At 45.1% G+C, this 16,595-nt stretch overlaps 1 protein-coding gene across 2 annotated transcripts in view; it reads right to left on the reverse strand.

Annotated features, from left to right (window-relative positions):
• Positions 1 to 282: 282 nt before the first annotated feature.
• The window catches only part of smg1 (SMG1 nonsense mediated mRNA decay associated PI3K related kinase), a 43,890-nt gene continuing 27,577 nt past the window's right edge, over positions 283 to 16,595 (reverse strand). For both annotated transcript variants that reach the window (XM_055035339.1, XM_055035338.1), the window contains 25 exons: positions 16,331 to 16,577; positions 15,888 to 16,117; positions 15,475 to 15,723; positions 14,853 to 14,991; positions 14,365 to 14,474; positions 14,073 to 14,291; positions 13,766 to 13,959; positions 12,385 to 12,557; positions 11,246 to 11,525; positions 10,649 to 10,921; positions 9,595 to 9,829; positions 9,299 to 9,510; positions 8,186 to 8,342; positions 7,501 to 7,690; positions 7,077 to 7,357; positions 6,671 to 6,880; positions 5,852 to 5,989; positions 4,720 to 4,872; positions 3,917 to 4,096; positions 3,544 to 3,771; positions 2,903 to 3,114; positions 2,723 to 2,823; positions 1,824 to 2,000; positions 1,615 to 1,721; positions 283 to 1,397 (listed from right to left, as the gene is read on the reverse strand). In XM_055035339.1, the coding sequence (XP_054891314.1) occupies positions 1,320 to 1,397; positions 1,615 to 1,721; positions 1,824 to 2,000; positions 2,723 to 2,823; positions 2,903 to 3,114; positions 3,544 to 3,771; positions 3,917 to 4,096; positions 4,720 to 4,872; positions 5,852 to 5,989; positions 6,671 to 6,880; positions 7,077 to 7,357; positions 7,501 to 7,690; positions 8,186 to 8,342; positions 9,299 to 9,510; positions 9,595 to 9,829; positions 10,649 to 10,921; positions 11,246 to 11,525; positions 12,385 to 12,557; positions 13,766 to 13,959; positions 14,073 to 14,291; positions 14,365 to 14,474; positions 14,853 to 14,991; positions 15,475 to 15,723; positions 15,888 to 16,117; positions 16,331 to 16,577 (4,773 nt within the window). In that variant the 3' untranslated portion in view covers positions 283 to 1,319. The remainder of the gene's footprint in view (positions 1,398 to 1,614; positions 1,722 to 1,823; positions 2,001 to 2,722; positions 2,824 to 2,902; positions 3,115 to 3,543; positions 3,772 to 3,916; positions 4,097 to 4,719; positions 4,873 to 5,851; positions 5,990 to 6,670; positions 6,881 to 7,076; positions 7,358 to 7,500; positions 7,691 to 8,185; positions 8,343 to 9,298; positions 9,511 to 9,594; positions 9,830 to 10,648; positions 10,922 to 11,245; positions 11,526 to 12,384; positions 12,558 to 13,765; positions 13,960 to 14,072; positions 14,292 to 14,364; positions 14,475 to 14,852; positions 14,992 to 15,474; positions 15,724 to 15,887; positions 16,118 to 16,330; positions 16,578 to 16,595) is intronic.

Below are 16,595 nucleotides of genomic sequence, written 5' to 3' on the forward strand. Positions count from 1 at the left end.
ACCGCACAGCATTCTGGGAGATAGGCTTTAGCCACTCAACCTCTCATCCACTCGGTGGCATCGCTCTTTGGTTACCTAGCAACGACTTGTTGAGTAACTTGCACAGCAACAGTTTCAGGTTTCATCACCGTGCCTCATAACTGATAAGAAACAACGGTGTGAAGTGGAAACTGTGGATTAAGCAGGAAAGGTAAATGATTTCAGATATTTAAAACAAAATCAATAATCAATGATGTAGGGCTAATCTAGCCATACATGACAGGACCACAGTGAAGGACAGCCTACCGTTCTCAGTTCCACATTTATTTGGCATCCAACAGAATTCAATAAAAGATTTAAGAATAAACACGTTTCACCGTCACCACAAACATAATTTTTCAGAATAAAAATGTAAAACAGGAAGAGCTGAGATTCCTCAATTGCAACAGGCAGCTCAAAAAAAAAGGAGCAATGCAGTCTTACGGAAAGTTCCAAAGCACGGCACAGACTAAAGATCTAGAGCGAAGAAAAAACTAAGAGGTCCTTGATGAAGGGACTATAACTGCTTTTATTCTGGATCACCAAAAACTATTTGACATGACGGGACGTTTCAGTTTAATCCACACAGAACACTGGATGCGTCGGTGTCTCCACGGTTCCACCAATCACAGCACAGTGTGAGGACAGTCCCTCTCTCTTCGGCGGCCGACCTTTCACCCCTACCTGTGTCGTCTGCTGTCCAATCACCAATCGCCGTCACAATGTCGCTGAGGAAGAGGAGTAGAGAAGAAGAAGAAGCATGGCCATGGAAACGCCTCGCTGACCCCGGTGAGTCCTCCCCACAGAGTCGGCTGTGGGCGGCTCCCTCCTGCTGTCCCCCCCACCCTCAGACGGGCGTCAACAGGTGCAAAAGGATGCATCGATGTTCATGGGGAAAACTGGGTGTAGTGAGCTATGCAGGTGGAGGGTGGGTGTCTCCAAGAGGAGGGTTAGGAGGCCTTTCCCTTTCTCCCCCCCTACATGTCCCCCTCCCCCTCCCGGCAGAGGTGTTTGGCCCAACCCGACCCCTAATGAGGAAGGCGGGTGAGCGGGCTCACTAAGCGTTGCGTTAGCCTGAGCGCCGGTGGTTGCAGGGGAGGGGGTTTGTGGTTGCAGCGATGCCGCGAGGCCGCTGCCCCCAGTGTGGATGCCCAGGAGCTTAGGGGGGCGGACTAAGATGCCGCCGCCCATTTTCCTCCCACTCGGGTGGCCCGGTGCTGCTGTTCCGACACCCCAGTCCCGCAGGACTCTGGTGGATCTCCAAGCCTTCGCTGGACCCTAGACAGGAAGTAGCATGGTGCTCACACCCAGGCGGTCCAGCCCTCGTACAGCTGGGCCAGGTTGTCCATGTTGGTAGCCTCTTTGATGACAAAGTCCACCTGCAATGACAGAACCAGGCGGGTCAGGACGCACAAACGTGGAAATAGCCACATTTGTGCCATTATTGGTAGTTGGAGCCCTAATTATATTCATTGTGATTTTTACATTTTTAATTATTATTTTGGCACTACAGTACTTCAGTAGAGTAACTGTATTTCAGTCAGTGATGGTGTGTGTGTGTGTGTGTGTGTGTGTGTGTGTGTGTGTGTGTGTTACCTGCTCCGTGACGCTCATCCTCCTGTTGGGATCGATGTCTCTACCCTCCAGCTTGGCTTTCACTCTCTTCCACACACTGACTGCATACGAGTTCCTCTCTTGCACAGCTGCATGGAAGACAGAAGCTTGTTCAGAAGAAACATTTCACTGTCATGACCTGACGTATTGCCTAAAATTGGCCGCATCGACCACAGAGAGGGGGTCAGTACCTCGACCTGTCTTGGGGTCTCTTACGGCCCTCTTTGGACTGGGATTGAGGCCTTTGCTGTTCACCACCAGTGTGCTGGGCGGGGTGTCGGCGGGGGTTCCCAGGTTACGAGGCAGTGCTTTGCGAGCATTCTGGGACATGGAGTCTGGCTGTGTCTTCACTCCACTGCATCGAACAGCTGAAACCAAGCAGCACAGAGCACTGAGTACCCAGAGCCAGACAGTGGCAGCATCATGCAGCATCTGACAGTAAGGAAGTCTTCCAGGAGCCATTGGGTCCAAAATGGAGGTTAATAGAACCAGAACCTGGTCAAAGATCTCCTCTAGCTCCCAAAACATTCTGCACTAAAACCTGAGGTAGGTAAATTAGCATTTACACAGAACACTATCTAGGTTATTCAGTCTTAAAGGCCTTCCAAGAAAAAGAAACATAGAATATACATGGAATGGTTCTGCCAAGACAAAATGTCAGACCTTTGATTTATGTTTTTATTTACTTTTTAAAAATGGATTGAAAATATGTAAAGGCCTTAATTTTAGATGCAAAAATGTAAGACTTTTTAAAGATCCATGTGCTTTGGAGCTTTAAAATCTTAGAAGTTTATCAGGAAATAGTGGAACCAAAATAACCCCCAAAGAACTCACATTCAATGCCTGGTAAAAATTCTAATGGCCTCTAAACTTATGAATATAAGGCGGTATGGACAACATGATTATTAATCATATTGTCCAAGTAAAATTAATTTCTTGTATTTGTTTTGTCTTCCTACAAATCTGTTTTAAATATTGTTTTCTAAAAATTTTTTATGTGCATTTGTGTTATCATCATCAATCACTTTATGATTTAGTTTAACTTCATGAAGTTTAACCAGCAACCCTTTAACCATAAAACCTTGCTCACCTGCTGCAAAGCTGGTCTGAGCTGAAGAAACAGGACTGGAGCATTCAGCCTCTCTGTCCGTCACCAGGGGGGAGGCGAAGCCCACCAGGCCATTGTAGACGCTGCCATGACACACGCAGCTCAGTCACACATCTGTCCACTGGAAGCAAAACGCTGGTGTGTGTGTGTGTGTGCGTGTACCTCTGGCTCTGAGTGTGAAGCTCCTTCAGGGTGGCAGGGATCTCCTCCAGGAGGTCCAGCTGCTCCTGGCTGCGGTGCTGCCCGCTGGCCTGGACCACAGTGAACAGAACCAGCTGGATGTTGTCTTGCCAGGCTTTGTACTCCAGCAGGTAGTGTCGCACGCTGCCTTCGTACGCCACCTCTTCACCGTCTGCCAGTGCTGCTTCCTCATCCTGCATCACACAGCAGACAGGTGGAGTCAGAGCCTCCTTTAAATGTTTCATTGTTTATTTTATTGGGAATTTATGAGACAGAGCATCAAAAGTCAAGCAAAACAGAGGTGAAGACAGAATTTTGTAAACTTATGGGTGAACTTTAAGAACTATACTATATATATACATCGTAGACACAAAGAAAACTAGCTAGCTCTCAAGGATCGGCTAGCAGCGAGCTACCATGGCTCTGAATCATTTTGGGAGTCCTGGAATAATCTGCAGGTCCAATAAATATATTATCCTCATTTTCTCAACATCCTTCCTTGTACATCTGCAATTTTTTTTACTGCTGCAAAATATCAAAGTTTAAGGCAACAACTGATGTCAAAAGTCAAACACTATTTTCCACACAATGACCCAGAAGAGCCGGCAGTGTGTTGGTTGTACCTTGGCCATGGCTCTCAGCAGGTGCTTGACATCGGCCAGCTGCCGGTTGTGATTGGACAGAATGGTCTTAATGGAATCAACCAGCAGCTGCAGCGTCTCTCCACACGCCTCCAGCTGCTGCTCTCGTTCCTCCTGACTCCTGCGCTCCATGCTTAGCTCCTCCTCCAGCTGCCTCTGGGCACAGTTCAGCCAATCAGGACTTCCGATGGGCAGGTCTATCACGGGACCCTGTGGAAACGTGCAGAGATCTTAATAACAGACTGAGAAATTGGGTTTTGATTTTAATGTTGCAGTAGGAATTGGAAAAAGAAACCCTGAAGCTAAATTAAAGGATATTAAATGAGCCTTAATTTAGTCAAGAGGGAAAACCCACCAGTCTGTGCAGAAGCTGCAGCTCCAGTGGGGAAACGGTGCTGCTGAACTGGGAAGCGTATGAGCAGGTTTGCTGGCAGCGCTTTAGCAGCTCGAACAGCGCAGCGTCCATACTGAGCGCCTCTGGGGAACGGGTCCGCAGCCCTTCAAAGTTCAGGATGGTGGAGCACAAGAAGGTCACCTTAAAGACAGAAGTCATAAAGTTACCATTCTGATTCACATGTTGTGAACTAAGGTACTGTCGCAGGAGCTGAGGTCACAGCCGAGTCACACTGGTTGTCAAGGGAACAACTGACTAGCAGTGACTGCTGAACACGCCACACAAATCAGACTCTATACCAGAACCGGGCCATCCCTGTTCATCTTGGAGAAAGACTCCTCTCCTGAGAAAGCGTCTCCTCCCCAGCCTCTCCATGCTCAGTCCTCTGTGTCTGGACTGTGTTAGCTCATCTGGTCCACTCTGAGGACAGGAGCATTCTAGTCTAAAGTTGGGGATATTCAACATGTTGGGTCGTCTTAACCCAACATGTGAGGTATCCTCTCCAAGGACAAACGAGAACCATGTGGAATGTGACATGTAGCCAATAAGAAAGCAGACAAAACAAAACAACTCCCAAGGGGCACCAGAAAGCCTGCTGGATGATGGAGAAGTGTCCGTATCGTTTCTCTCTAACAAACTATCGGGATCGATTCCTCCCAGTCAGCCATGTTTGTTTACTCTGAACTCTGTGAGAGTTTCCATCTGACATCTGAATGTTAGTGAGTGGAAACGTTAGACTTGACAGAGGTGAACAAGGGAGTTACCTGGCTGGTGCGCTGGTTGTCTCTAGCCACTGTGGCTCGTCTGTCTCTGATTGTCATCTCAAAGTCCTGCAGGACGGGAGCCAAGGCTGGGTTAGCCCCACCAGCCCACTTCAATCGCTGTTCAATGCTGCCCTCCAGAGAGGCCAGTTTGTCCTGAAAACATGAGTCAGTGCACAGCACATTAGAATTATTATGTCATATTCACTGGGTCACACGTCACACATGGAGTGGTGTGGTAGTATGGAGGAACAGAAACACTCAGAGGATAATGGTAATATATTTGTTGGACAAGAGGAGGTATGACGTATTTATTTTGTTAGAAAGGTTTTTGTTCAGTTAGCTAGCCACGTATTATTGTTCATTATAAATGCAGCTTTAGTGTTTGATTCATGACTATGTCATATGTGAATGAACAGTCTATGCTGCCATGGGAATGACTTGACTTACTGACTCTAGAAACATTTTTCCAAGCTCTGGCAGGACGTTTTTATAGGTTCTCAAAGTTTGAACGTTTCATTGCTGTATAGAGAATTAGTTTTCCTTGTTTTATAGTTTTACATTTTATATAATTATCTGTTTAATTGACCTCAATTAAACAGATAATTATTGTTTTGATTGTAAAATTTGAGGCATTTTGTGGCCCATAAAGGGTTAGAAAACAGTTTTCATTGCAGTTTGATAAATATATTGTCAAAAAAATTGTGTTTCTACACTAAAATAAATTCCTAACAACAATCAACTGTTTTTATGTCTTTCAATCTGGTTTCCATGGTTACCACAGTACTAAAACCAGCCTCATCAAAGTGTTCAATGACATCCGTATCAATACAGACTGTGGAAGAACCATAGTGCTGGTTTTATTCAGCCTCAGTGCAGAATTTGACACTGGAGGTCAGACACAGTATTGGGTCTGGGCATAGACATACTGTTTTTAGATAGACTTTTCTGCATGAAACATCCTTTCATTGGTCTTATTTAGCCAAAAAACAACTTTGGATTTTAACAAACTATTCATACCTTCACTGTATCTGTAGCTGGAACTGTAGTTATTACATGTTTCTAATCAAGACGCTGTATGCCTATTGTTCTCTGTGAGACACTGGATGTAGCTCTGTTCTCTCCAGACACTGACCTGAATGGCAACAATGGCTCCTTCATCCTGACTCAGCTTGTACAGCTTCTTCTTCATGCTACTGAGGATCACAGGTCGAGGAGCAATACTGACACCCAGTGGCTGATTGTTGGGACCAAGAACGTCCTCATGCTGCCACTAAAGGAGGACACAGACACACAGAGAAACATTAGGGGAGGCCAGCACTATCGTTAATCATCTAATTTCAGGACTCAGTGTTGAGACAGGCTGGCAAAAATGAGCAGCAAGGATTATTTCAAGCAGCTGAGTGATGGTTAACAGAAGCTTTGAATCAGTGGATTGGTTCATGTGGCTGAGAAATGGCTGGATGTCAACAAACATGACAACAGAGAGAAACAACATCCAGACACACGGTGGATATGTAAGGATCTAGTACAAAGAAGATGGCTTTGAGAGGTTAAGGTTCTTTAAATTAAAAAAATTAAATATACACCGAATGGATCATTGGTCAAGTTTGACACAGGGGCCTTTAATTTCCCTGGTAGAACACCTAAGAATGCCTTTTGACTCTGAATGAGGTGTTGCTTTTTGGATAACTACTTATTACCTTTTTTGTTTGTGATTTTCTTTTTCTTTTCTGTCCCATGTATCACGTGATATTTTGAGGGTCTGCTCTCAAAACTTATTCAATAATTATTGAATAAGACTCAACTTAAAAAAAATGAACAGGAAGAAGACTCAGATGAAAGCAGCATAAGGTCCTTCCAGTAAAAAGACTCTATATTTCCAGTGTCAGTGAAGCCAAACGGGGCGACATGAGAACCAGAGCAGAGCAGCAGAATCAGAGTCAATCTGTACCTGAAACATTGCGATATGCAGCTGGCTCCGCTGCAGGCTGGCCTTTGCAGCGTCCAGGTTAATGTCCAGCCTCCTGAGCAGGTCCACCTTCTTCCAGGCCGTGTCGTAGGAGGAAGCCAGAACCGTAGACCTGTTGAGGAGCAGCTGGGAGACCCGGCCCGACGCCAGGCTCTGCTCCACAGCCTTCTTACACAGCTCATCCAGAGAAACCTGCACAAGCACCACACACACATAGTGTTACCCAATTATTCAGCTACTATGTGGCCATATATCAATGTGTAATAAGTATCAATTTATTCCAGTAACTCATGACTAATTTTAGAAATAAATGGCCACCAAAGACTCAACAGGAATGAACAGGCGTAGCTCAAACCGCTGCTACGTCACAGATAACCGAATATCATACCTTGATCTCTGCACCAAAGTCCTTGGCCTCCACCTGGGCCACCACATCCAGGCCCAGGGCAGACAGAGTACTGCAGAGGGCCAAACCAATGGCCTGGCTCGGCAGACCCATCAGCATCTGGCGAACAAACTCGGCCGTGAAGGCCTTGATGGGGCGGGTCATCTGCTCCTCGGTGAGCAGTGCTACACCCGGCCCAGTGCCACTGGGCCGGCGGTACAGAGGCTTCCCCAAACCAACGGGTCCATTTGTAGGGATCAGGTCTTCAGCTGGAGGGCAGGTACCTAAAAAAAACAAAAAAAGTCATAGATTCAAACAGCCAAGGGCATCAAACTTCCTTTATTATACCAGAGATGTAAAGTTGTTTGGACACATTGTCCAAACATGTTGGACGCTTGTTGTCGACGGTGCAGGGACGAGCGCTCACCGGACAGAGTCTGAGCGAAGGTGGAGCAGAGGAGGAAGAAGTCTCTGATGGTCTGCAGCCTCTTGAGGAAAAACACTTCCTCCATGAGCTGCCGCTGACTCAGGCTGTCAAAGAAGTTGAGCTGCGTTGCCCGGGCCTCCCTCAGGACATCCACCTTCCTCCAGGACGGCGGCACCTCCAAAGAGCTCAGCTGAGGACGAGGAGGAAAAAACAACCAAAAACGTTGGTTTCCATGAGAAAACATCAGCTTTATTTAATTGACTGAAAATGTGAAAGAAAAAATATCAAGGTGTTAAAGTATTAGTACAGGGGGCAGGTACTGTGACTTTACCTCATTCTTATTGCAACTGTTTTTAATACTGACTGATTCGATTTAATAAAGAAGCAGAGTTATAGTCTAGCTTAAGAATAACAAGAAAATACAAAACCACAGATTCCTCACTGTCGTGGAGCAAATATACATTTACTCACAGACTTTTAAAGAACTTTGCATGATTAAAATAAGCAAAAATATGCAGGCAGAGATTTGAAAATTATAATTCGAAGGATTACATTTTTAAAAAGAGGCAAGACGCTTTAGGATTGTATTTAGGATGTATTTTAACCAAACGTAGACTCAGAGTGGTGGATTTCATTCATGAACCATGTTCATGTGACCATCCTGAGAGGAAAAGCTGTCCGCTACCTTCTCCGTGAGTTGTCCAAAAGCGGCCTCCAGCTGGGTGAACATGCCATCGAAGGCAACCAGCAACATTTGACCTGCTGACATCTTGGGCGTCTCTTGGCCTTGTCTGTCCATGCTGTGAGGCTGGATCAGCTCAGAGTACTGTGCACGCAGCATTCTGAAAACCAACAAGAGTTTCACACACATTTCGCTTTGCTGCAAAAAACACTGAAGCTTTTCAATAATTTTGGTCTAGTTCCTAATATCTTAGTGCACTTGAAACAAGACTAAACTAACTCACAAGTAACATTCCAGCAAAACACAGGAGCTTGTTTAGAGTTAATAATTCCTTAATACTGATGGAAAAAGCACTAATTCCATTGAGATTATTTCACTTATAAGAAGAGAAAAGTGTCTATTATAAAGTGAAACAATCTGCAAATGCAACTAGTACTTGCACTGTGACAGTATTATGCATTTTCCAGGCACATAGTGCCATTTATAGCAAGGCTCAATAAAAACTCCTGCTCTTTCTGAAACTCCACTTTCAGGAAGACATCACAACATGGCTCTTCTATTAACCCTTTAGCAACATTTCTACCATCACTGCACTCAGAAGTAGCTCCTATATAGCACTCAGCAGATGCTCAGTTCCACCAGGTGTTTGCTAATTGCTGGCTAGTCTGAAGGAGTTGAGTGCTGGAAGGGAGACTGTGAGGCAGAAACGTGGAAACTGCAGCACTTAGAAGGAATTGCACCTCGAAGGCAAAGCTAGGTCCACCCGGGTGTTTTGCAGAGCTGAACGGTTACCGTGGAGATTAAAGTATTTCTCAAAGGTGGATGAAAGAATCAAATCACCACTCCGGGTATGTTTTTGATGAAGGAATATATGTATATGAAGTTAATTTAATTATTTTTTTCCCCCTAAAACTGTCCCGTTAAGGAATTAACTTCGAACAAGCTCAGCTGAAAAGTAACTTATATGTCAGTTTTGTCTTATTTCAAGTGTACTGAGATATTTGCGCTGGAACCTAAACAAAAATAACTGGTGAGATTTAGTGATTCTGCATTTCTCCTCCTTTAAAAGTTGAACAGAAATCAGAAATGCAGCAGGACAGATGAAACTGCAGTCACCTGGTGATATGCAGGAAGTGGCTGTGGCTGTCATGGTCCAGACCAGTGGTGGCCTGCAGACTCTCAGCCAATCCCTGCAGGCTGAGGCCGTCTGAGCTCTGCTCCACCAGCTGCTCCAGCTCGGCCAGCATGGCCTCCAGGGTGGGCTCTCCTTTCATCATGCAGCGCAGCGCCTCAGGGAAGATGATCTGCCTGAAGTTGGTGTTCAGTTCCTGCAGTTCACAGTGAGTCTCATGAACCTCAGAGTCTCTCCACCACAGCAGGTTTCACTTCATGCCAGAGTGAGGGTTTCCTACCTGGAGGCAGGTGTAAACGGCGTTGGCCAGGTAAACGGCCTGGGTGGTCAGCGACGGCATGGGGAGCTCCAGGTCGTGGGCCAGCAGGGGGCAGCGCTGCAGCAACGTAGCCAGACCACACACATTACCCAGCATGCTGCACAGCTCCTCCAGGAACCACGCTCCGTCCCGGGAGGTCAGGTCCACCAGCTGCTCTCCTGCGCTGGCTGCTGCTCCCTCCATCACCAGGTTACGCCTGCAACCAACCACACACAAAGCTTCTGTTAGTGCTGGATATAGAAATTATGTCTGAAACAGTATTATGACTTCTGTTCTAAATTGTTTTAATTTGCATTTTGTTTAGCATACTTGATGTGAATGGATTGGCTATTTGAATTGTGGGCTGATTGAGCTGATTCGCTGCTGTTCTAAAGGAATTGTTATGACACACGTGTGAATTTCACTGGAATTTCAAATTAGCCCAACACCATAATCTCTAGAGTCATACATCATGAATGGTCTTTGGAAATTGTTTTAAGATCACAGGAGTGATGGTGAGATTTCATTCCCCTCCTACCTGGAGGGGAATGAATACTGAATTACTTAACTTGCATTCATACTTAATTACTTAACTTTTGGCACAGCATTAATAAACTCATAATGATTGACGCACTGTTGACCTGTCCGCCTCTCGTCCGTTGACCGCTGGAAATAGGTACCACAGTAACATAGTGGTATCTGTTTCACTAATGCCAGATACTAAAGGCAGCTTGTTCAGAAATTTGACCTTGACTTTATCAAATAGTGATGTGTTGTCTGGAGGAAGGCTTGTGATACTGCAACAATACATGGCCTGCACTTTATCTCTGAAAAAACACTTACACTACAGTAGCAGTGAAAATGGAGAATTTTAGTGGCTTTGAATGTGTGACTTTTGCATATTGGTGAACATTCTGGTCACATTCTATTACAACAAAACAGCAAACCGGCCCATGCCTGGTTGTTCCCATTATTTCCTCTGCTGCACTGTTTAAAGCTAGCAGTGGGACATTTCAGAGGATTTTAGGACTCCCACCTGCAGAGTGCGCAGAGGGCAGAAGTGATGACTGCAGCCAAGCTCAGGGATCCCGGCTCTCCGTTCTCCCGCAGGAACACGCCGATGCAGTTCTCGATCTCCTGCAGCTGTTCCTCGCATGCTGCCACTGTGGTTCCCTCGGCCTTCAGCCGCTCCGCTTGGTGCATCATCCGCTCGTTGGTCTCAGCCACTTGGTGCTGCAGCATCAGCTCCACGTTGGACAGAAACTGGCAGGAGGCTGGGGGGGTTTGAGGGGCAAACAGGACTTCATACCTGATGAAGGACAGAGGAGAGCCACAGAAGTTCTTATAGAGATTGGGTGGATTTCATATTCTCATCAAACACCATGATTTTTCAGAAAATTTGACCAATCACCAATGTTTTCTTTATTTCTGACCAATCACTGTAACTTGGCTGAATTACAAAAATGCAAAAAAACATCCTGCAGTGCCTGAATAAAGCAACAAAGATTACAAATAAACACTTTCAACCGCGATTTTTTAATTCTTTACAGCCTCTAATTATTTCTCAGACAGAATAAAAGTATTTTCAACTTTAGTTTTGATAACAAAAGGTGCAGCATGGAGTGAGCCTTACTGCCTGTAGATGTGCTGACAGTGCTCCACTGTCATGTCCCTCAGCAGCTCCTCTAGCCAGGCCTTCCACTGGTGGACTCTGTGGAACAGCAGGGTGGCTCGTGGGTACAGCAGAGCGACCGTGGCATAGCTGTGCAGCTGTTCCAGGCAACTGCGCAGGGCAGCCCGACGCTGCTGCAGCAGGGAGCTGAGCTCGGCCTCCAGGCTCTCACACTGGCTGATCAGGGGGGCCTGGCCCGCGTTCTGCAGAAAGGCAGTGGCTGGAACGTAGCTGGGAGGACCTGCAGGTGTTGGACACCACAGATTTACTGCATAGCCAAAGTAAGAGCCACATTCTGATCACGTTCTATAATAGATATTACAGGAGATACTACCTCTGTTTAAAGGTATGGTGCGAATGAAGTTATTGTTAAAGTTAGGAATAGAATGGTAGTGGTCATAGAAATGTCTGGGTTAGGTTATTACTAAAAAGAATGCAAGTCAATGTAAAGTCCTCAGTTGGATAGAAGCAAAAGGGTGTGTGTGTGTGTGTGCGCGCGCGCATGTGTATTCATGTATATATTGAACATAGGAGAGCATTTTCACCATTTTCACCCATAGACTGAGGTCATTGTGGAAAGTGAGGACATTTTCCTGGCTTTCACCTTTTCTCAGTTCTATGTTAAGAGGAGGAGCTGGCCCTTAAATCTATTTAATCGATTATTAGAATTTTCAGTTTCTGAACATTTTATTTGTGGAAAATCTGGATTTTTTTTCTTCCCAATGTTCTGCTTGTGTCTGCGTAGTCGACAGTGACCTCAGCAGACCCAAAAACTATCACTATCTGTTTTACAATTTCCATTAATTTTGAGTTTGAATTCAAGTCAACTCACAGAAGGAATGACTGAAATCAGTCATTTGTAACTTTTAGAGGAAAAAATATTTTAAAAAGTGATTATAAAGTCAAAATTCTAATTTGGTATAAAAAAATTGGAGATTTTATTTTTAGGCCACAACTCCCAGCCCTATGTTCATCTATTAAATATAGACGTAAGCAATATTTTCTCTACTGTTTGTTTAATGATAAATATAAACCATGAGTAATAAACTAAACCAATATAAAAATGAAATCTCCTCCTTTGGTTCCTGCCTGCGGCTTACCCAGGTCGATGGGAGTGCTGATGTCCTGCAGCAGGCTGGCCAGCTGGGTGGCCTCCAGGCTGGAGAACGCTGCATGGTACTGAGAGATCCACTGCTCCAGGTCAGCCATCTTGGCCTGGATAGCCTCCTGCACTGTCCTCTGCTGGGATTGCAGCTGGGTGTGTTCAGAGTATCTGCACGCAACACACAGCTCTGTTATAGATTCCGCTCATTCTCACAACACACACAATCAATCAGCAGCACCATTTGCGTACACTGGTGTGACCTAAACAAAAACAAACCAAATCCCCACTGCAGAGTGAATGCAGTTACATCACCAGCACTCGTGGAGGGTGTGGATGTTGATAACTATTGAGTTATATTTGTGCTTCCAACCTGTATGCTCTGTGAGACTGACTGAAGTGTATATGTCTACGTGAACAAATAATTTGTGGTGCTTGAATTTAAATCTCACACGGTGTGTTCTGGCAAGCGTTCTACTCTGATTCTCCTTTTTCTCATGCCATAACTGTCTGCATTCACAATTTAACTTAGTCTTTGAAACCAATCACTTATAAACAGAAGAACACTTCTCATAAACAGAATAGTTTATGAGTGATTGGTTTTATGATGGTTTGTGATGGATCTCTCCTGCATCCATCACAAACACTCTTTAATTAAATGAGTTACAAGGTTTAATTTCCCTTAAGGATCAATGAAGTATTTCTGAATTGGATTTGAAAATGGACACAAGACCGACTGCAGCTGTTAGGGGGATAAAGTAAGCAGTCCAGAACTGCATAACACTAAAAGATTATGCCTCATCAAATAGACATTTCCATTTGTTGTTAAAATATTATTCAAATTGACAATGTACGATAAAGTCCTCAACTGGTTGCAGCTGGTTGCTGCTTCCACTTACAGTTGAACTGATGCATTAAATTGATCAAGAGGATCTATTTTTCTCAGAAGTTTAACTTGAACTGAACTTATAACCAATTACTTTCCACCCTCTATGTCAGAAAAATTTTTTTTTTTTTTTGGTAAATTTTTTTTTATATGTATAATTTTTTTTTGTGGAAAAAAAAAATTCCACAACAAAATATACTTTCTGCATTGTCCATACAGGTTTTATTAGTTTTGGTTTGCACAATGAGCCACTGACGATTTTGGTCGTAGTACCTGCCAGAAACTACTTTCACCACTGGTAGTGCTGAGATGGTTTCTACTGCATTAATGCATAGTAAGCTATCTTTGCTGTTTGAACTATTAAAATATGCAGTTGGAAACACTTTTAAAGAGAATCTGAAGTTTTCATGGATTTCATCTATCTTTGGTTAGCTGTGGTGAGTCCCAGCAGTCTGTTCACATGAGGACCTAATAATCCTGTTGTGTCTCAGACCTTTGCTCCAGGGTGAGGATCACATGGTCTGGGTGGTTCTCTGCCCCGTCCAGGAAGTCCATCTCCTCTTGCAGTTTGGCCTGCAGTTTTTCCCCTCGACACAGCAAGTCCTGCAGGACCAAGTACTCGTCCACAGCTTCCTCCACTTGAGGCAGAACAGCCAGCATTTCGTCTCGATTCTTGAACCAGTTCACCTGGAGACAGTTCACACAGGACTTTAAACACAGTAGTCTCTCATATTTTATACTCTGTCATGTGTTTGAAGATTAAAATCTTATTTCCAGAGATTGTTTGCCAGTTTGCTCACCTTGATCTCAGCCACCCTGGAGGAGAACAGAGAGCGAGTGATGTCTCTCTCCATCTCCCTCTTGCTCTTCTTGCTGTCGGCCTGCTGGCCGCCACCTCCGTACACCGCCCCGGCAAAGCCCACCTCCCCTCCGGCGGTCCAGTCCACCAGAGGATCATAGACAAAGGCTTCCAACAAGGTGAGGAGGGTCTCTCTGCCCCGACGCATTATCTGCACCACCTGAAATTACATGGGACCTCAGCGCTTCGTCAGGATTGAGTGAAGGGAGGTGGAGAAGTAACGGTGCTTTAACCTGTTCACAGGACAGCCTGAAGATGCCCTCTACCCCCGTCGCTCCCAGAGCGCTCTCAATGTTGTGGGTCATCCTGAATGGAACCTTCTCTGGTACCCGAAGGCTTTTCCCTGGTAACAGATAAAACAAACGATTCAATCAACTGGCCCCTGCTGGTACCAGGGTCTTCCACTTCCAGTAAAATGATGTTCAGATTAACTGAATCATTCCCCGATGTTAAGTCGCAGGGATGCACCGATCCGCCTTTTTCACTTCTCATAAGGATATCTGAGGTTCAGTGTCGGCCAATACAAAACCTTCCTTCAAATGACTCAAAGTACATTTACAAATTCTAAATATAATGTAAAATAAATAAGAAAGCATGACGTCACTCAGAGCACAAACCATAAAATTACATTCTGGATTGGGTGTCTAGAATTGTTTACAATAATGGGAGTGATGCAGATATTAACATTGGATCTGTGTGTCTCTAATCAGATCAAACTGACCTTTTTCAAAGCACACGTTGTAATCGATGTGCACCACCTCTCCAGTGGTCATGTCGATCAGCACGTTGTCCAGGTGGCGATCTCCGAGGCCGATGATGTATCCCACCATGGACATGACAGCAGTGGACCTGGCATATGACTGAAGACAAGAGAATAACCATCAACTCACTGCTGATTCATGGCTGCTGCCTGAAATGTGCATTTAAATCTGTTTTCCTTCCAGCGAGTTAATTTGTATAATGTATTTGAGGAAAAAGCAGGACAAATGAAAACATAAAAACATCATCACAACATATAGTCAACAACTGCAAAAACCAGTCACAAACATTACACTTTGCCGAATGCCATCATCAAGGACACAAACATATTGGTCAGTGTTTCATTTTTAAGCCAGAAAAAGAAATGTATTAAAAAGAATTCAGAAAACATTCCAAGCAATCAAATGATTCGGACGTCACTGTCTCAAGCTTGCCATATGAAAAAAACATTTTTTAAAGTGCAAAAATAGATGAGAATAAAACATTGCACATCAATTAAAAAAATTAAAAAACAAACTTTAGTTTGTTTTTTAAATTGAAAAACAAAAACTAAAAAACAAAGCAGAAAAATGCCAGCAGGGTACCTGAGTGACCCTCCACCACTCGCTGGGCGTGGTGCAGGAACACCACAGCTCCTTCGCCAGCAAGTTGGAGGGCGTAGCTTCCATCAGCTCCTTCAGCACATCCTTCATCACGCTGAGGGGCCAGTCTCGACGGCTCACGTCCAGACTCTGGCCCACGGCCTTCAGAGCCGGCCCGATGCGGCTGTAGTACAGCTCGCTGGGGCGGGGCACCGGGGGGATGGGCTGCGGCTGTGGGAACGTGTCCTGGGCCTTGGAGGACACAACGTTCATTTAGATCACAGGCCCTCTGATTTCAGTACAGAGTTTAATTCATCTCAAAAGGATGACTAGTTCAGGACGGGAGACCTGAAGACCAGCCTTTTATTTTTCCCGTTTTTTGGACATATGCATAGTTTTAGACTGTGGTAACAAACCTTCTGAGCCTGCAGCACAGCCTCCCTCTGCTGCCAGCGCTTATAAAGTCCAAAAAGCGGAGTGGCACCATCCACCCACTGGATCAGTCCGGACCGGGTTCCCAGGGGCGTGACGGAGTAGTGGCGAGCGTGAAAGCGAGGCTGCTCCTGCTGGTTGATCTTGGTGAACATGGTGTTGACGATGGACAGGAACTGCATGATGCGCTCATCCAGGTGTAAATCCTCCAGGCCTGAAGCCAATGAGAATCACTGGTGATTTCGCCCATTATTCAAAAATAGTCATATTTAGCTAGAAACATGTTTCTGGAGTTTATTAGTAACTAGAAAAATTTAGGTTAATTGCGAATGAGTGCTGACAAAACCAAACTGCTGCCAACATCCCTTTGTTTCAGAAGTGCATTTACTTGTGATATATTGACCCCAAATGACCTCTGACCTCCTACCTTTGAAGAGATATGGGTAGTTGCGGCCATCTGAGCCCAGGAAGAAGAGTTTCTTTGGCTTGGTCTTGGTGGGCAGGATGGTGATGGTGTTGCCCACGCTCTGAATGGTCACGGCGTCCGAGGCAGATGCCTCACCTGGCAGGGCCATTTCGGTGGTTGTCATGGAGACCAGGCGGGGGCTGATCTCATCCAGATGGAGCAGGTAGCTTGCTCGCTTCTGAGCACGCTGCTGCAGGCTCATCATTATCTGCCCAGACAGGTCAGC

The sequence above is a fragment of the Poeciliopsis prolifica genome, unplaced genomic scaffold (assembly GCF_027474105.1).
Source record: "Poeciliopsis prolifica strain line A6 unplaced genomic scaffold, Auburn_PproV2 SCAFFOLD010, whole genome shotgun sequence".
Classification (NCBI taxonomy): Eukaryota; Metazoa; Chordata; class Actinopteri; order Cyprinodontiformes; family Poeciliidae; genus Poeciliopsis; species Poeciliopsis prolifica.